The sequence below is a fragment of the Clavelina lepadiformis genome, chromosome 3 (genome assembly GCF_947623445.1).
Source record: "Clavelina lepadiformis chromosome 3, kaClaLepa1.1, whole genome shotgun sequence".
NCBI lineage: Eukaryota > Metazoa > Chordata > Ascidiacea > Aplousobranchia > Clavelinidae > Clavelina > Clavelina lepadiformis.
Window position 1 is genome coordinate 8,516,609 of NC_135242.1, and position 21,169 is coordinate 8,537,777.

Genomic DNA, 21,169 nt, shown 5'->3' on the forward strand with positions numbered 1-21,169 from the left:
CTATTGCAAAAGTTAGAGATATGGATTTCATGAAATAATAGCTTAAGCCATACTGAAGTGACATACAAAGTTTCAGAGAGCCATATGCGGGATTTTTCGATTAATTGCATTTTTAGTAATTTCACTTTATAATAAAATAAACAAAGAAATTAGGCCTTTTAACAAGCATAATAATAGCATATACGGCATCTTTATAAGTGAGCCTATAGCGTCCGAGATGTTTAGTAGTAGACAAGTACAAATTGCTTAAAATCCGGGGTTTGGTTTAGTTCAGTTTCAGGCCGACAGAAAGAAAAAATTTTTTTGCTAATGTCCCTTCACATAAAACACTACAAGCAATTATAGAAGAAAGGGTAAGTTGGCCTAGTTCAAATACTTTTCAGGATAAACTTCATTCTGGCCAAAAATGTTCCATTTAAGCTACCACTGTGCCAAAAGTTTTAACGATAATAGCAACAACTTCATTTTATGATGCATAAAACTTTTGAAGCCTTTTTATTCGGAGAGTAATAATATCAAACGGCACATATTGAAGAATCATATTTTAGACAAAAAGTAATCTCTGTTATGCAAACATAATCTCTTCTGCAAAAACGATTGCTGCAAATAAATGTAGGCCTACATGTAACGATAAAAAAGAAAAGAAAAGCTATGAAAAATTGCATCATTGAATTCCTACTATATGCAAAGAAACAAGGTGCAACATTAACACCGGGGGAGAGGGTGCACAAGATGAAAGCAGCAACGTGTATTTGTATATAAAAACTTAGTTTGAAACTCAGCATTATGTAGATTATTTGTCAACATAATGAGCAAAACAATTATTTTGCATAATTTACTACACCTGCCAATACTTTGACGGAGATTGCATGAAATGTATTTTATCATGAAAGCAATTACAATTCGTTTTACACGTTGGTGGAATGATTAAGGCTTCAAAGCTCATCGCGTTGCACTTTGACTTCTTTCTCTTCAAACTGATCCCCGAAATGAATTTTAAGCTCAATTACTGCCCATGTTGCCAGGAGGAGAGCTTTCTGGTGAGTAATTTTTCCTGGGTTGTATATCTTGCGTGCTATTTCAATTCCTTCGTCATTGTTTGCCTACAAACAAACAATAACTGCTTTCGTTTCACAAACTCAAAAAATCAGTTTGGTTATTCTACTGGTTACAGCAGTTCTCAGGACTTAAATACCGCATACCAGCATGTCTTCATCTTGTTTGTAAGTTAGGATCGTTTTAACAACAGACTTCTTTACATAACCAGTGTTATTCCTGCACAAAAAAAAACATTTTATCCTTGAATAATTACATTACCTTTTTTTCAGTCGCATAAACTACATTAATATTTAACAGTTACAGTAACATTCACAATATCATGGCATTGCACTTATGTAAATGAATTTCATAAACCAACCAATCAAATATTCGAAGTAGGAACAGGTTGTAGAGGTCAATATGACCCATGCCATTTGCAAGTTGAACTTGAAAGACTTCACGAAACTGCTCAGCTGTTAAAGTATCCTCAGTCATATTTTCCAATGTTTTCACACACCTAACATATAAATATTTAGAGCACAGTAAGCAGCAATCAGCGCGATGGACATAAACTACTTCAAATGTTTTAACTCTAAAATAATCAAATTCAGAAATTTATTTGCTTCTTGGTAACACTATAGCACCCCACGGATCATAGCAAGGCAATGCTTTTCTGTAACTTTTGTTATTTTTTGCGTAAGTTTTGTTATTATTCATTTTGTTTTATTATAATTTATAACATAAAAAATGTTACATACCATAAGGGAAAAAGGAGAATTAAATTAGTTTAAAACAGAGGTGACGAACCTGCGGCCCGCCAAACAATTTTGTGCGGCCCACCAAACGATTTGACAAACGCCCATACATGCAAGGCATATAGGACTTATAGGAATTAGGGTTGCCATACCGTCCGGAAAATTCCGGACATGTCCGGAATTTAGGGTTAAATTTTGCGTCCGGGAGACCAGCAGTCTTGAACGAAGCGTCCGGTGAGACCAGCAGTCTTGAACTTTCTTTCACCTGTTTCTAATCTTTGCGCAATGCGATATCAAAAGCTGATAGCACAATTGAGTCGCAGCAGTATGTCTTCAATAGATTGCCGCACTCAATCGATGTATTTTTTGCGGCCGCGGGAGCAGCTAAAAATCTGCCAAATGAAGCGGTTGTGCTTGAATGCTAATTATTATGCAAAATGTTAAAAAAATTGTGCGGCCCGCGTCATCGAATAGGTTCGTCACCCCTGGTTTAAAAGGTTTGTTTTCAAATTGAACTTAGTTCTTGGTTTTACCTGGCCAAGAAATTTTTGAAAAGATTTTTTTCCACCTGCTCCTCATCAATGAAATCAGCATGAATGCGTTTGTTCGAGAAGTTAATCATACTGTGCAATATAGCAATAATAAAAAAAAAAGCACGGTAGAGTAAAACTAGCCAGAATTATATTACTAACTAGCTACTAACTAACTAGACAGAATTATTACTTCCAGGTAAACAATTTTTAAAAGTATTTTTGGTAAAATTTAAGTTAAATGAAAATTTTGTTTTATTAAGGTGAGAAAGTTTTTCTATGACTACAAAGGGATAAAATTCTGGCTTGGCTTACTTGTAAAACGATTTTAAAAATTGCATGGGTACTTGCTCGAGATCTGAACTGTGAATAAATCCATCCATGTTTGCATCAACAAGAAGAAAAGCATCTTGAGGATCTCCATACTTCAACTGAACATGTTTTTTAAACCTATTCAGAATAGGGAAGGTTCAATGTGATGGCTAACTTGATCCAGCTTCTCACTTGAAGCCTATCTTACTGTGTGTAAGCCAAAAAATTTTTCTGGCCGTGAGCCTGCACCAATTGATTGAGAAACTTCAATGCAAGACGTGCTTCATCATAATGCTGATGAGATCGCGGATTAAAAGTCAATGAAATGTTTGAAAGATGAGGATCGCTCAACATATCTCTCCTTTAAACAGCATTTAGTTGGTTCATTTTATTTTGATAAGGTTTATAATCTACTGCTACATATTTTTATTTGGTCATTTATCTTCCATAGGTGCATAATTGCAAGTTATCTATTCACGATGTCATGGCATCATTCATATTTATTCAATACATGTTTTTGTGGTCTAAGATGTGAAGTTTTGTGAATGAAATAAATAAAATTACTCAAGATTAATATCTTTTACCTGGATAATTATGATACAGAAAAACCACTTTTTCAATTATACAAAATTAGCGGCATACCTGGTTGGCCCATGTAAAGATTCAGTGTTTCTACAAATTTCCTTCCATTTTTCTACATTTACTTTTTCCATTTCCGCTAATCTTACTACATTATCTCCGTTCACATCTAGAGTGTTGAATACAAACCTGTAGAGTGCAAGCTCATTCATTCTTAAAAGTAACGGTAAAATAATTTTTGTTTTTTTAGTTTCTAAGCACCTATTAATTGAAACAAGTTTAAAAGATATTTTTAGCAAATGTTTGTATTCCTGATAATTCCAAGTTATTTCCACCTGCTTGCTGTAACCAAATCATCCTCACCAAAAAAGAGTGAATGAATGTAAATATATTCATGCCATGTGAATGAATTAATATGGAGGGCATGAAATAAAGCTGTCATATCAGCTTGCACTCTTGATGGATTGCCATAACCCATGTCCACGGTTTCCTGGCCCTTAATAACACAGTGATTCAAGTCAGTTCTAAGATCTACTGCCTGCCATTACTATTGGGTATTAAAGTTTAGGATTGAGTATGACTGAATATAAATTATTAGTCAAAAAAAGTACATCTAAGCCATGAAACTGCTATATGATTTACTTTTTCATAGCCCCAGTAGACAAAAACATTTTTCAAACTTAAATAACTGTCCAGGTCCACATCATTGCAATCCTCATCAGAAAATTCTGTGCCAGGATAAAATAAAAATGTCACAGAGATTGATCGATTGTATGAACGAACCTGTAACGAATTTTTGAAAAGCTTTTGTAAAAGTGAGAACCTGATCAGATCTTGACTGGAGTTACACTTTAATGAAATAAAGTTGTGCTGAAGCTGGCCTAATAACTTGTTAGGTTAAAAACTGTCACAAAATTTCAAACTTCCACGATATTAACCAGATACAATAAACTCTACCAAGTGCACCTACATTTCTCAAGAAAAACCACTGATGAAGAATTTTTCAAATTACTTGTTGTAATTTTTCCAAGTAATTTGACATGAACAGTAGATAATATGGACATCATGATGAAATACCTGGTGTAAATATTGAGGAGGAACATACAAACAATCTCCCGGAAAAAGTGAGGCATACTCCCAAGAGACTTGATCAACATCAGGATTATTGTAGACATTGAGTTTATCCACATCAAAAAGGGAGTAGCCCGATTGCTTAAAAATTTTTTTTATAATGATACTTTTTTCAAAGTGTTTTTAGTTTTGAAGAATAACAACACTACCCGCTTTGAATTGGTATTTGGATCTTTGAACTATACTATCTGCAAAAGTAACTGTTTACAGAGTCATCGATGATAATCTGAAATCGTATTTGTCAGTATTTATTGGCAAAACTTTGATGACAGACTATGAAAACATTCACCTGTCCAGGACTTCCAGGGTTCATATCGATTTTATTTTTGTACATTGGGTGGATAAGAATCCAATCTTTTCTTCCAGCAACCAAACAATGCATAATGTTGTCTGCATCGTAGTGTAACATGGAACTAAAAGTAAAACATGTGTTACCATATGTTTTGGGATCAAACAAGTAAATCATTACCTGTATTTCAATCACACTACTTGTATGAGCTTAAATTTACGACAATATACTAAGTATAACACATAAAATTATAAAATCATGTAAAGCAGTGTTTTTAACCACTAGTTCATGTTAATTTTTTGGCAGGTGCATTTTCCTAGGTGCATAGAAAACACAACCACAATGATCCGGATGTAATGTTGCATTTAAAAATTGCCAGTTTTTTTTGCGATTAAATCGGTATTACTGATTTGTTTTCTATGCATGAAACATGTGTTGTTGATGTACCAACTATAATAGAAAGTTATCTTATAAATTGTCTATGAATTTGTTGCATAATTCAAAAGGAATGTATAATTACATTTTGTACATGCTTATCAGCTTAAAGCCCAGGTGAACTTTTGCATATAGGTTAGTAAAGCTTAACTGAAGTCTTTCTAGGCTACAAATACAGAAAATTACCGAGTTCCATGGGTTCCAATCCACAGATTTAACTCCTGCAAATTGGCTCTAAAGGTACTGCACATCAACGGCTTTGGAACCTACAACAAATTGACAGTGCAGTCTGTATAGCCATCAATTATTCAACAACCAAAAAGGCCTATAATTTAATCTTTGTATAAGAAATGTATAAAAATTACTTTATTTGAAGTACTTTGACAAAATATTCTTTTGGCTTACTTTTATATCTTTTTTCATGACATCTGGCAAAACTGATACAACATACCAGTTTTGCTTTTCATATTGCTGTAGAAATGCTTCGATCAACATTCTTTTAGGTTCAGTTTTCCTAAAAAAAATACTGTAAGATTTCAAAAGCATTTTTTGATAGAAGATCAACCTCAGATATTTTCAGTAGAAGCTTATTCAAATAACAATTCTTTGCTTTACTATTTAGAGCAGTGGTTCCCAACCTGGCAGCCATGAACATAATTTCTGGGTTCGTAAACTGAGGGTAAATACACAAAAAACCCAACAAAGTAATCTTATCCCATGTAGTCTCACTTCTACTATTGGTTTGTTAAAATTATCATGATAGCATTGTTATGCCACCTTTGCATTAAAAATAAAACTCAGCTATGACATGTGAATTGCAATTGTTAATTAATACAGGTTGGATTAGCATCAACAGCATTTCACGTTACAAGCGAGGTGACGAATGAGCTTGGCTGTTCAACTATTTATAGCAAACATTTTGAGAAATTATCACACTGTTGAGTGATAGCTGCATAATTTCTGGCATGGTAAGGTAAAAAAGAATGCTATTTTGACATGGTTGACGTTAGATGATGACTACATAGTCAAGCTTAGGACTGAGATACTAGCTCTATATAAGGACATGAAAATAAGGATATAAGCTCTTTGAAATAACAGGCTAAGCTTAAGTTTTAACTCGAGCGATGGTGGTTTTTGGTGTGTGACACAGCAGATATATAGATTAACAGAAATAAAATGATTTAGTGTACTGAATTTATCACGTGTGTTAATGGGATAATGAAAGAAACAATGTAAGTAAAGAAATGTTTCTAAAACCGGCAAAAGCAACATTGAATGCAACTAAATTAAGGTGACCAACCGTCACATAGATTATGACATAAATTGGGATAAAATGTTATGTATTCTAAGACACTTAAAGGGATCTAGTCGATTTGTGCAGTAGATGAAGTAAGGAGATTGTAAATTTTACAAAAATAATTATTAGGCAATCTGTTTTTATGAAAGGAAAGCAAAATTTTATGCATTCTACACCATTTTGGAGCATGTATGTAAATTTAAAATTTTCCATGGAAGCATGAACTTGAACCTTCTACAACAAATTGCTACGTCTCCTGCACTTTCATATCACAAAAATATTCACACAAAAAATCTTTGACGATGAAGTTTTTTCAGCACAGAAGTGTTGTATGTATTCTGAATTCTATGCGACTTGTCGATAATAACATACATTTATGTGAAGTCAGATTCGACACCCACCTTAAATACCAATTAAATGATTACAGACAGACAGTAAGTGATATGGATAGGAAAAAAGGGGCGATCGATATGTATCATATTTGAAAAGTGAGTCAAATTCAAAAAAGGTTGGAATCCACTGTTTTAGGGTAATCATACTTAAAATTGTAATGCTCTAAACTTTTCTCCTTTACTAAATACCATGTTAATTGTTAATGCAAAACAACTTGTTATTGCAACAATTAACCTGTCTTCTAATTTCTTTTCAACAAGAACTTCTTGCGTTCCGTATTCATCAGCAAGGTAATCATCATTCCAAGCTGATAAGGCTGGTGATCCACCAAGCATCCCACGTAAAATAGCAGGTCTAAAATATATCATATATTCCTGCGTTTCTAAGCTTTAAAAACTTTTAACCACAAATACAAATGATTTTAATGTATTCATATCATTAGCAGCACTTATGTCAAAGGTAAACGAGTAGAAATAGTGGATAATTTGCATCTTATAACATTTAAGCATTAGATTAACTTTGTAAATGATGACCAAGGACATACCTGTAAGGTTTCACATGCAAATTCCATAATTCACGAGGAGAAGGTGAAACAAAGTATTCTGGTACTTGACCAATTGGTCGACGCTGATTTCCAAATTGTTGTAGATGTCCAATGGGAACGATTTCATTAATATCAATTATATGATGGGGATCATTAGGAAACTTAACATTAGTTGCTTTATCTTCTGTCACATGCCTCATGTAATTTGAAAAATCACCGTAAACCAGATTCACACACAACAGTAAAATAATACCACAGTGCATTTTTATTCTTTTGCTGTAACATAAAAAGAAAAGAATATCTATTGATATCAAGTATGTCTTGTTTTTAAAAATATAATACATCAAACTCTGCTTATTATAATCACCTTGGGACAAGACCATTTTGGTCATATCCAAATGGTCACAATAACCCAAGCTGTTACAGTACTGTTTAACCACACCAGGATCGATACAGTTAGGCGCAAAAGAACAAAAAACATCGAATTCACTAACATTAAACAACAAAATTAAGTTTGTGGCGGCCCTCCGCACCATTTGCAGTATGCCAGATCCCTTGTATCCCGTGCCCGCGCTTGGCGCCACCAACAGCAGGCGCCAGTTGCAAGTCCACAGCTACCACAACCGTTGCCCTTGCCTCGGCGTTCTCGTGATGAACCGTCTCCGTCTGGATCTTCGGATGACGCACCACCCGCTTCATCTTCTCGTGATGATTTCGCAAACACCCACACACTTTAAGTTTCACTATGTGTATCACCTTGCTTTTCAATACCGTTAATGTCTTTTGCATGTACAATTTTGCCGTTTTCCCTTGTCGCCGCTTTCAATTTTGTAACTGTTTTGCTTCGTTGCATGCTTAGTAGCTTATTCCTGTGCTTGTATCGTTTTCAATGGTCCAGCCTTCTTGCATGTTCACTATTCCCGCGCATGAGTTTAGCTGTCTCAACCCATCTCATTAGGAGATTCAGTTTGCCTAAACCGCCTTCAACCCCTCCAGTTTCTTCGCAGACTTTGCCATTGCTACCAAAACAACTTCGAAATGTCTATGGTTCCTGGTTGCTCCGCTGGCGTTCACATTGACGATATCACTTCAATTACTGCGGCTGGGTCGTTGCCATCGGTGACTTTTGTCGACCTCACACTTCCCGACTCCCCCGATTCACCAGTTCAACTTTCATCTCCCGTTCCACACGGACGAATCGTCAGACCTGGGGAACAAGGCTCGCTTGCCCCCCTGCCCAAACGCGCTGTTCTGGCAGGCTTACAACAAACGGTGCTCCGACCGATATACAGACAATATCGGGTGTGGGGACCAGACATTACAGTGCCAATCCTGGCTCTTCCGGTACAACCAACCAATTCGGCTGATGATCTGTTCCTTTGGTTCCAGCGGATGGAGGAGATCTTCGAGCTGGTTCCACAACTTGAATTTGTGACGAAAATATTTTCCATGATAGCAGCCACACCTGCTGTCCATTCTGTCAACTTGCTGGAGACGCTTAACGACAAAGCAGGCAGAATTTCAGATAAACTTCTGCTGTACGACCAGTTCAAACTATATTTGCATACCCTGTTGCTCTCGGAGGTACCCTCTGTTATGTAGTTATTTTACCATCTGTAAGAGTTCATTCATTTGTATATAACTTCATTTTGTTGTTTGTGCTTGCTCGCCATTGCCATCTTCAGTATGTTACATTTTACTTGTTATCTTTTTCCTTCCGTAGCGGGGGAGGAATGTGGCGGCCTGGGTGGCTTTTGTAATACCATTACGTCATTCTTGGAAATGTGTTTTCCAGTTAACAATTGGAGTTTTTAAACTTTCAGTTCCGCCACATCATTCTTGGAAATGTGTTTTCCAGTTACTTATTTGAGTTAATGAACTAGCTTTCATAAACACTGCAATTACCGTTGGTATATTTGTAAACTTGCTACAAATAATTTCGTGTGAAAGCTCCTTATTTGTACGTTGCCAAGTCGCTTCCAAGAAACTGCAAACGCACTGTTTTTCTCGTTCACACGCTTTGAAATGTTCATGCTTTTTTTTGTCATATATTTCCGGCACATCGCACAATGTTTTATAAGCTCGAACTTCTGTGCAAGATGGCGCAGACGTAAAGTTATAGACAGATGTAATACCGTACTACGGTAGTCGTGGTGATTGCAAATCAATAGACATCTTAATAGCAGTGGTTTTGCTATACTTCTGGTTATGCGTAATATTGAGAAAGTGTACAGCACCTACAATAAAAGCCTTTTCTGGTAAACTGTATTTGTTATAAAATAATAAGAAAGTTCGGCTGTCAATAAGGTTAGAGAATTCTAACCGCACGCAACAATAGAGTCAGATACTAATGTAGTAGGTTAACTAAGTCAATAACGTAACGTAAGCTAAGACCGATAAACTCTGTATCTGCATCTGTCGGCATCAACCTCTACATCCTAAAACGACCCCAACCTCTACAAGTTCAATGTTAGTAGATGAATTGAGAATAAAGTAGCATAAATGTCGTTATCAGGTAGCTCAATACATGATCTGAAAAATTGAGAGAAAAACTTGAAAGAGATGGAAAATGTAGCGTAATCATAATATCCGAAGACTGGTCATAGGAAACGTAAAGTTTTACTTAGCAAGATAAGCAGCTACCAGACAGCAACTTTGCATATACAGGATAATAAATTTTTTGCCGGCAGTCCTAGTTAACAGCCGACTAAATCTAACAACATCAAAATTTTTTGTGGCATCGCCAATTTTTTTCCATACCAAATCCGTGCATTTAGGACCATTTTTCGTCTACAACAGTCACGTGATGACGCTTTTTCGCACCAGTTTGCACAGCGTATGTTTTTCTCTATGTTAACTTGCTCTTCATGATCCCTTACCTTAGAATTGCTGTTTATTTTCGGGGAATTACCGATTTCAGTTCTTACTGGAGCCAATAACATATCTATAACGTATTTAAACCAAAAACAACACTACGAAATGAAATAACATCATAACATGAATAAATATAAGCAGTAATTAATTACTGAACATCATCTTGTTTGTCGATCATTTAATTTTGTTTGAATGAATATTTTGCATTTAATTTTCCTTATCCTCATTTTTGGAAAAAACACACACCAAACTTTGCACTTGTGCAAACACAGGTAGTCGCGTATGCGTATAAATGTGGTACCGGTACGAAAATGCCTGAATAAAATACGAAAGAAGTTTAGAGTCTTACATTTTATTTACATGGCAAAAATAGAACATGCCAATCATTGCATAGTTTAAACAGTTGCGTGAAGTAGGTAATTTTATGGATATAGCTATGTGCAGCTTTATACAGTTTTGTCCAGATATGTGCAGCGCATGCAGCTAAGTGAAATGCGGAAATGAAATACCTCATGCTGTTATTAATTTTTATATTTAGCTTAATACGCCTATGGGCGCGTCAAAAATCAACACGTCACTTGTTGAAACAGAGTACTGTAGGTTTTATATTACAGACCATTATGAGTATGACATAATTTCATGTAATGAATCAGTTATTAAGCCTTTTTCTCTTGTGCGTTCGGTAGGGCTACTGTGTGTTTCACTAGTTTGGTCGAATTAACTTCATTGTAAAATAGAGCAAGCTACGTGCAACAGTATTGAGTTAGCGTGCAATTTTGTGCCAGAGTTCAATAAAAGTACTAATTTGAGTGACACTCGAGTGCTAGTATGCCTATTGGCAAGCATACTCAGCATAGGCAAGCCTACTCGAGGTCTTCATTGTAATATAAAAGGCTACCAATATTTCACCCTAAAAAATTGTGGAATCTAGGCTATTTTTCAGTTTTTTCTTAACCTAACTTAAATTTTATAACATAATAACTTAAAGCTACCTTCTAATCTAAATGTAACTTCAATAAAACCTTATATAGCTTAAATAGACTTTTTGCATACCCATAGACCCTTTCCAAGTTACCGCTGCCATTTTTTTGGGTGGTAAGATATTTTTGATCACCTATAGGCCTACTTAACAATGGAAATTGTCGACCCACTTTGATTCTTTTTTAAATTACAAGCATTCTGGGCATTGGATTGTAAAGATTTCCCTCGGATGAGTTGCATATTCAATAGTTGCAATAAAATATATGCTGTTTGTGAGCATGTGTTTTATTGTGCTATAACGGTTAGTATCGTAAATTTCGCTCTGCACAGTTAATGCCTAAAAATAAAAAATCCATTGCAATATGAAATTATTTACACCATAAAAAAATTTTTTTTAAATATATTGCCTAGTTCTTATTTTACAGTGGTCTGAATCCTACGCATTGAACTTGTCCGATATGACATCTAGATACCTCATCAAAAAAGAATGCGACATATAATGCGTAAGAGCTTACATGTAATCTGTGGCTTGTTACACGGGCTAATTTTGTTTGGTATGTCAAGCAAAATTTAAAATAATCAACTAGAAGTAAATACAAACCGAATTATTACATTCAAACATGCTGCAGATATCATGCAAACTTGGGTCCCTCTATTTTGTGCGTGTGCTACAACTTTTGCGCTGCTATATTAAAAACACATATGTTTATATTATAGTAATTGCTTTAAAGCAAACAGTTTACCATATACATCTTAGGTTCCCATAGCTCTCTTAGTGCCCTTTGTTCTCTTAGTCCTCTAGCGGTATATAGAGTGGTGCATTGTAACCACTTTTTCAGTACAATAGTTTAATCCAGTAGTTATAGAAAACGTGTTTCTTTTGCTTATTTTAAAACGTGGAAAACCTTTAACCACTCATGATGAAATTCCTTGAACTAACGAATTGCTACTTCGGCAGTGTAATTGAAGAAATTAAAAAAATGATTAGCTGGATAATGTTCTTCGAAACAGGAGCAAACCGTATATTAGCAAGCTTGTTGAATCTAAACCCGGAGCGGAATGAATGTGTACCTGATGCAAACCTGAACAGGAGTCAAACCGTTTTCAACTGCGATTCGACTTCACACACCTAAATAGATTAAATCAACTGTTTGCATGTACCATTCTCCTAACCGAACTGCATATCTTAAACTGCGGGGCACATGACCTACTTACAGTAAAATTTTCACTCCAAATAGAAAACACCGCCGGCTGGAAAAAAACTGGTTGCACAGAACACCAGTGACAACATAAATGGAAAAAATCTGTTGTTGTGTCATTGAAGAAGGCTGTCTTATTTTGCGGTTTCTGCTCTCATAGCTGTCCTCGTTTTATAATCTTGTGTCATCTTTTTTGTCTTTTATCAGTGGTTAGCTCTTTATTATTTTCTGTTAACCCTTACTTTTTCTTGTCTAATCATTAAGTAGGCTACCGGTAAGCATGAACACAAATGTTGTTGGATAGGTGTAATTGTCACTCTGTTTGTTTTGTTTTGCGCTTTCTCTTTCAGTAATATCTTCTCTTATCATCGCGTTATCTTTGGATTTTAATATGCTAATTATTGTCTTCAATAGTATTTATGACTTTGCTTTGTAGTTCTCAATAACAGTTCAGGTGTTTTATGTGGTGAAATAGTCACTCTTTTTTCTTAAAACATTGGTTATCTATTGCGATTTAGGTAGGCAAGACACTAACGTGGTTATAAAGAAAAAAGAAAATTTTACTTTACAGGTACACTTACTTGTTACCTTTTGGTTTTTTGTTAGTGACTGGTTTTTCTGTGTTTAACCTTTGAGATGGAAACCGAAAAAGGTGAGATTTTGGTGTAAATTGAGTTTTACACATACCGGAACTGGTAGAACAAAAAATGTGATTAGTATTATGAAGACTAATGTTTATTGTTAAGCAGAATCATTCTTATGTCATTTTCTATTCTGACTTTTTGTGCTTTAATGCAGCTACCAAAACTACTTTCAGCGGAAAGCCGTTTGATGATGTGCGTCATTTTTTAAATGAAGACAAGCAATTTATTTTTTGTAAACATTGGAAACCAAAAGATCCTCCAAAGTGTGTTATATAACTGTATACAATTAATAAACTATACAGTATACACCTAATACAATGGTTAGTTTGTTTGCTATAGCCTTTTCTTCACCCTGATCTGTTATATTTGTTTTGTAAATTTTGGATTTTATAACTTGCTGATACATTTTGTATTGTGAATATACATACCCTTGTATTTATCTTGCATACTTCTCCATAGATCCAGAACCATAAATTTTAGAAACCAGTAGCTTTCTTAGGAAAGGTTACTTGCCCAGTGTAAACGAATAAAAAGCTTCGTTGTCATTCCAGAGTTTTCTATTGGTAGCAGTTTAAATTTGAAGATTTGATTGTAGTGATTACATTGATATCGCTTTTGATCTCCATTTGTTCTAGTTTGGGAGTGATTTTTTTCGTAATACAGTTTCTTTAGTATTTCTATGATTAAATTGCTATGTTTTTGTTGTCTTTATCTTTACTTACAATTGATTTGTACAGAGGTTTAGTCTTGATCGTCCATGGATATGCTGAGCATTGTGCAAGGTATGACCCAGTTGCTGAAATGTTTAACGCCCTTGGACTTTATGCTTTTTCTCATGACCATGGTAAGATGTGTATGGCTTTATTATATATACGTATTTAAGGACATAAGTACAAGTTGTACAGTGCACAATTGCACATCTCACTCAGCAAAAGTAGCAAGGCTTTGTAACAATAATGAGGCATTGATTTCATTCATGTTGTTTGTGTATAATGTACTGTATATTGGAGCAGTTGGTCATGGTGAAAGTGAAGGGACCCATGTGGCCGTCAATGACTACAACATATTAATAAGAGATCTTCTGCATCATGTGAATTTGATGAAAGTTGAATATCCTGGATTGCCACTTTATCTTTTTGCTCATTCTATGGTAAGACCAAGTTATTTATCATATTTATAATCAGGGACCAGCAAAATTGTTTTTAAAAGCTCAATGTGTTAGATTGTTTTTCGGGTAAATTTGCGATGCAGACTCCAGAAATGGTCTTACTTTTACTAGTGAGATATTGGACGTAGTAAATTGGTATGAAAAGATAGTTTCCTGGGGTTGTTTTTTGAGTGATTTTTACATAAATTTTCGTTGCCCATGCTTTATAAAATACCGTATTTTCTTCACAGGTTCATTATGGCATCTTAGCTCTTTAAATATGACTGGTTATATTTTCTTTAAGCATCAAGTTCACATTAGTTCTCTTTTTTGTAAAGAATATATATGTGTAAATCAAACAGATTTGAAGCTAAAAACCATTTTCGTTTATTAAGGCTACTGTGGTTGTAAACCTAGAACATTAGAATAAGGCTAAAGTTACTTATAAAGTCTACAAAATATGCAATGTTTTTGCCCCAGAAAGCAGTCAAATAAATAAAATCCGGACTGTTGTTTTTGTAAAGATATGTTTTCATGTCTAGGTGAAATAGGCAATAATCTATCTAAATTGGATAATATTTGTAATTATCTTACCATAAATTTGTCCAGTGTGGAGAATAACATTGCGTGTTTTAATAAAGGCAAGAGCCACCAGTAGCCATAGACCTGCAAAGTATAAAAAGAACATTATATGGAGATTATTCACTGACAACTGCAAAGAAGCTTTGATTCGCATCACTGAGTAATGGCAGTGGGCAGTTGCTAATATCCTGATTGGTAACTAGTATTGCAAGAGCACCATAGATACACAGAAAGGTATGAAAAACACAACTGGTTTATACGTTTTGAGTTTAAATTTAGTCAACTTTTAGCTGGGACAGCAATGGGCTTTTAGGAAGTAATCATGCTTTCTTGAATTCATAGAAGCTACGACCTTAACATCTAAACTAGTGCAGCTACTTCAGAGAAAAAAAATCTTAACAACGCATAAAGCAAACTTGCATGATCCTGCATTTGCTTGAAATCAAGCTTGGCTTGATGAAGCACTTGGTTACAGTATTAAAGGAAAACGTTAAATGCTTCAATTGCTTTTATGTTTTGCTTTACCTTGATTACAGTTACAAGTAAAGACAGTATTTTTGATGAATTACAAATAGAAGGTAACTTGATTAAAAAGAGGCGTTTTACAATTTGCATATGAATAAAGATAATTTCTCCTAAATGTTTAAAAAATAAAAATTGCGAACTATCTTAAACTAGAGCCAGTCTGAAAAACTATTTTCCTTTTTGATATCAATGACATCAAATTATATCAAAAAAATGATCACTTTTCATGCCAAATTTTTTTGTTGGCCGGTGTAATATAAATAATACTTTAATTGATAGTTCAAGTACATTCCATGGTCCTACAGAATGCTACAAAGGAAATCTTTTCCAAAGTTGCAGGTGATGTTTATTTTTAGAATACAAATGGCTCAGTTGACAGTGCATGTACTAGTGAAGCATTTGAGTAAATACCAGTCGACTACCAGGCAAGGTTGGCGCCAACAACCAAGATTGAGCTCAGTGAGCTGCAGCTATGCATCTACTTTCACCAGTATAACTACACCAACTGTAAGCTACTGCAGCATAGAATATTCCTACTTATGCTATTAAGTATGTTAGCCATGTGTATTCCTTATCAGTTGTCGCCCACATGAAACATTCTGTTCATACATGACCAGCGTCATGCACATTTGTTTTACATTATAATGTCATCATTTCCACTACGAATGTCATTACTATTGCTACATTTGTGTTTTTCGGTGACATATTTTTGGTAGAAACTGCTTTATCATTGTGTATCATTTTGGTATTTTTTCTTTGATTAAAGGTCAACTCGTTTTTGGACTTGGGCCTTTGATCAATGCATACTAGTATTTTTTATATTTTTCTTGGCCCCCTAAATGCTGGAAATCTGGCTTACAGAATGCTTAAAGTTTGTCAGTTTATTGCTGGTAAAAACAAGCAACCTTTACAAGGAGTTTATTTGAAGTCCTGAACACTGACTTATAAAGTTTTAATGAAAATGTTATAAGTTGCGCCACAGACAAACGCAGCATGATAAAAGTTTCAATACCAAAGACAGAACTGTTCTTACTTCTCTAGTACTAATGGTGACTGAACTATGTTAATTCAATATATAGCACAATAAAAAAAATATAAGATATAACAATATAGGTATGAGAATATAATATGGCACTCTAGGTTTAACTTATATTTTTCATTTTACAATATACTCTTTCGTAGTGCTGTATTTTATTTGGTGCTTCAACCACTATCGAAAAAACACTACAGACTTAGAGTACCTTACGTGACCATGGTTTAGAATTCATCTTCATATCATTTACAACATCACACAATACACTAGATATCTATACCGTAGTTCACAGTAAATACCCTTAACTCATTTTAGTGAATGTCCTTGGGTATCCTGGGATTCCTGGCTCTGTAAAATGGGTGCCCCTCGAAAAAATTGGATGCCCTACTTTGGAAGACTAAGCTTAAAGTGCCAACAGACACAATCAATCATGCTGCTCATGCAGTTTTTTTGGTCTAAAATTTCATAAATACTCTGCTCTTTTTCTTCTCAATGGTCTGGTCACAATTGCCATGAGTCATTTCCTGCAAATTCATCTCTTAAAACAATCTCTTCATGCTGTGTGCAGATAATAGCCTGACACAGATCACACCTTAAACAATGGTATTATATAGACCAGTGGTTCCCAACCGCGGCTCCAAGCTAGCCTTCTTGCGGCTCTCAATGAGCCCTGAAAATCCCACAAAAAAATTAAAAATCTATTTATAATAATTAGGGCGATTATTTTTTGACTTGTCAAAAAAAGTCAAAAATTGGTCTAAATTTATAGCGTTAGGTCTAAATTGTTTACAAATTTTTCATTTTACATCATACAGTTACACCTTGTAGCCTACTTTATACTGTTGTGAATGGCCCATTGTCTACTTATTGTGAATCATAAACGGCCTCCTGAATCCTAAACCACAATTGCGCCTCGCTTTGACAAAGTTGTTAAAGCTCAAAGCCAATGCCAAGTTGGACATTAAATTGATTTGTGTTATTTTTCTTGTTAGTGTTGCTATTCGTTGGTACATGCTTTAAAATTTTCGTTATAATTACTTGAGTGTTTTCATGCGGCTCCGTACGTACTCTGAAGTTTGAAATTCGGCCCCGACACCAAAAAAGGTTTGGAACCACTGATATAGACATTAGCCTCATGGTCAACCTCATTTTGCAGTGAAGACCAATGATTAAAAAACCATGGGTGCCCAGTGAGCATCCATTCAGTTCAATGTTGGATGCCCAATTCATAATTTGGTTGCCATGGCACCTAAACATCCACTAAAATCTGACAATGAGGGTCCCTTAGGTAGTATATTTTTATCTTACTTTGGTCTGCTTGTGTACTTAAACAGAAACTAGTAATGTTGTTTGGTGAAAAAGATTTTTCTGAGCAATAAGTCGTTTACATGTCTGACTGATTAGGGTTATTTACAGTTTGGTTTGTAATAAGGCTAACGGAATCATCAACTATTATATACATATATATATCTATTATACTCTTCAGAAGTGAGGTTTTAAAGGAAAGGTTTTGAGCAACGCTTACTTTGTTTACTGTTGTTTAGGGTGCAGGTTTATCTATCCTTTTTGCTCACCAAAATCCAGGTTTGTTCAAGTGTGTGGCTTTATCTGCACCTTTAATTGAATCATGTCAAAAAACATCATCAGTACAGGTGGGTACAAGTTAAAAACTACAGTCGTACATATACAGACATACAGTGGCATAATATGTCTCATGATAGAAATGATTTTGTTTAAATCCTAATCCTCTTAGAACGCATCAAAATTGATTAAAGAAGATGCTCTTTGAAGTTTTATAGTATTTTTGTGTTGATATTGTCCTTTGTTTTAGCTTATGGCTATGAGATATCTGTCCTCGTGGTTTCCAAATCTTGGGGTGGGAGTAATTGATCCTAACACTATATCAAGAGATAAGGAACAGGTGTGGTTTGGCCTACATTTCGCAAAATAAGAAAAAATTCAATTTTAAGTTTTGCTGTTTGATTGTTAAAATGTATACTTGAAAATAATATATCATGGACACAGCAAGGTCTTAATGTCGCATGCGAAGCTAATTAAGTGCATTTCATCCATGATCTATCACAACTCTCCTAAATTAATGTATTAAAGTTATTACATTTTTGCCGTGTCCATTATTTATGTAGTTTTTGTTGTTGTGTGCCGACTTAGCAATATTTATTCGATTTTACTGACTATGGTCATTGTTTTGCTATGGCTACTTTTAGTTAGATGTGTTTTTGCGCCCTGAATCGTTGTGATTCGGTATGCCCATTTGACAAATTATTCTTCAGGTAGAGAACTACAAGACTGACCCGCTAATATACCATGGAAAAGTTTTATTATGCACTGCTTATCAGATGCACAGAATGATGGAAGACATCAAAAAAGTTCTGCCTGAAATTTCGTATCCGTTTCTTTTAATACATGGAACGAGTGATGGTTTGTGCGAATTTTCTGCTTCAGAAGAAATGCACGTAAAGGCCAAGAGCTCAGACAAGACGTTCAAGGTGATTGACTTGCCTTGGCCATTTTCCTGAAATCGATTTTTGTACCTTTACATTAAAATTCAGTTAAAGTTTGTCAAAGATTTAACTGCTAGGCATTGCTTTATGTAAATGGCTCTTTATATGTGCATTCTAGATTTATCAAGAGGGTTACCATGAATTGATTCATGAAATCAATGATGTACCAGAACAGTTTCTGGCAGATGTCAAGGAGTGGTTTGAAAAGCGCTTGTTGTAGTGCAACTCTATAATGACCTTATTACTTTAACCTCAATGTATTGTTTTTAGAATGAGTGTGTTGGTTAACATATTTTACCTTTCCTCTTTAAAATCATAGATTGTCAGATGCTAAGCATTATGGTTGTTTCAGGTTTCGTTTTTATCTGTTGATGTATTAAAACTCCAGGTTTTGCACTTCAACGTTTGCACAGTGTATTTGTAAACAGAGCGATATACTTTAGCATCATAGAAATTTTGTCAAGGAAACCAGAAGCAACGTGGTTTTGTGTTGCAAAGTGCCTGCCTTATTAACTTAATATGTATTATTATCTTAACTAATCCTTTTACCTTGTGTTTTTATTTCAATAATTATTCAATTAAGCTAACTATCAGAACCAAACATCCGCTGTACCCAAAACAATACACAGCATATAATTTGTTGTGGTGATAGTTTGTTGCTGGTATGCAAATCAAGTTTGTTGTAGGTAATATTTTCTGCCGTTTTATTATGCGCGAAGTTTGTGTTATTATGCAACCTGTGTTTACACAAATTTATGAGTATATTGTACTATGAGATACATGTATGTCGCATTACATTAAAAAAAAATTTATTGGTATTTGGAGGAAATTTGTAACTGATGATTGTGTATGAATTATTGTGTTTTCAACTAAGTGTTAAAATTGATCATTTTAAGGAAATAATTGCACAAATGTTATCAAATAATAATTACCATTTTCAATTTTTGAAATGAACTGATTGCGTAAAATATTTTGTAATAATAAGCTTACATGCTGTACATAACATGTTTGCATTGTATTATAATCCCGAAATTAAACATTTTTAATTTAAAGTTTGTATCGTTGTGTGGAGATTGCCTTGTAAGGCTACTAATAATATTGTAATTAGCTGAATAATGGTTTAAAATAATTTATGCACATTTTTTTTGTATTATTGTCTGCCAAAATGACTCTAACTAACGTATGCCGTGCATTTATTACAGATATGATGGTGGCACAGATTTTGGATTTACTTGTATTTATCTGAACAGTTAGATAGGGAAGGAGTCGCGTGAAGTTGGTTAACGGGATCCCTGTTTTAAATCGCGAATCTTTACTGCGTCCGTCATGTAGATTTTGTGTTGGTGATGACCTTGATAGTAGTTGGTTACAAACTTACAATGGAATTAAAAATTTAATAAAGTTATAAGGCAATGCCACTTTCCTATTTCCCTGCATGCAGGGAACAGGTTTCTTACATTAATTCATTAACTAGTTTTTGCACAAAACTTGGTTATAAACGGTTAAATAATTAATCTATATACAAAGTCCTCCATACCGCGCACCTTGGTCTTGCCGCCCCCTGAAAACTTAAAAACGCCCCCAGGGGGTGCTAGTGCTGTAGTTGGAAAATAGTGAGTTAGATTTAGTTTATTATGTTACAACACGATAGTTAAGCCTATCACTACTAGTGAACTACTTATGTTGTGTTCAGTCCTGCTAAGCTCCAAGAGCGCATAACTTTTGTAAAACTAAAACTGACGTTGTTTGTAACGGTGGTCGGACGATTCAACCCATGGACGATTAAACCCCGGACGATTCAGCCCAGGACCATTCAACCTAGGACGATTCAACCCCCGGACGATTCAACCCACGGACGATTCAACCCGTGGACGATTCAAGTATTCAACCTGCGGACGATTCAACCTTACGTCAAAAACGAAATGCTGGCCTAAATAAAGAAAAGAAAAAGAGAGAAATGTTCATAAACAGTACTCTTGGTAGTCTTTACATTTTTTTTGGAATTTTACGATTCGACTAGAAGAGCCACAAAAAACATGCCGACGAGCCGCAGTTTGCCCACCACTGGCATATAAGTATATCAGTGGGAGTTGAAAATTAGTATTTGTGAGTGTTTGCCTCACTATGTACAGTCTACCATAACAACCTGGTTGCTTTTTATTGTACAATACCATCGTTTTTATATGCACTGGTTATGTAACATACGGGTAACTGCATGGAATTGCATAGTTTTCTTTAAACCTGCAATTTACAAGTTAGTGTAGAATTCTAGCCACCAATCATTCTTCCCCGCTATTGCTGTTTATTAATAGTGGGCATTAGTGGCCAATATTCCTGCAAGGGCGATGCGTTCGCTGAA

The 21,169-nt window shown here is 34.9% G+C and overlaps 2 protein-coding genes across 3 annotated transcripts; one reads left to right on the top strand and one right to left on the bottom strand.

Moving 5' to 3' along the window:
• Positions 1–479: 479 nt before the first annotated feature.
• Positions 480–8,023, bottom strand: LOC143449334 (uncharacterized). The gene is made up of 16 exons (XM_076949487.1): positions 7,837–8,023; positions 7,304–7,579; positions 6,994–7,113; positions 5,475–5,583; positions 5,256–5,335; positions 4,635–4,758; positions 4,292–4,426; positions 3,857–3,997; positions 3,550–3,710; positions 3,278–3,403; positions 2,844–2,996; positions 2,639–2,773; positions 2,327–2,416; positions 1,418–1,555; positions 1,203–1,275; positions 480–1,103 (listed from the first exon to the last, which is right to left on the bottom strand). Exons 2-16 carry the CDS (start codon positions 7,564–7,566, stop codon positions 936–938), a joined length of 2,016 nt encoding a protein of 671 aa, XP_076805602.1. The 5' UTR covers positions 7,567–7,579; positions 7,837–8,023; the 3' UTR covers positions 480–935.
• Positions 8,024–10,578: 2,555 nt separating this feature from the next.
• On the top strand, positions 10,579–19,867 carry LOC143449336 (monoglyceride lipase-like). 2 transcript variants are annotated; one of them, XM_076949491.1, is made up of 8 exons: positions 10,579–13,009; positions 13,156–13,264; positions 13,739–13,845; positions 14,015–14,151; positions 17,833–17,940; positions 18,120–18,209; positions 18,580–18,795; positions 18,929–19,867. In XM_076949491.1, exons 1-8 carry the CDS (start codon positions 12,994–12,996, stop codon positions 19,028–19,030), a joined length of 885 nt encoding a protein of 294 aa, XP_076805606.1. In that variant the 5' UTR covers positions 10,579–12,993; the 3' UTR covers positions 19,031–19,867. The 2 variants fall into 2 exon arrangements, with proteins under 2 accessions (XP_076805606.1, XP_076805607.1); XM_076949492.1 differs by lacking the exons at positions 10,579–13,009; positions 13,156–13,264; positions 13,739–13,845; positions 14,015–14,151 and adding an exon at positions 14,971–15,762.
• Positions 19,868–21,169: the final 1,302 nt, after the last annotated feature.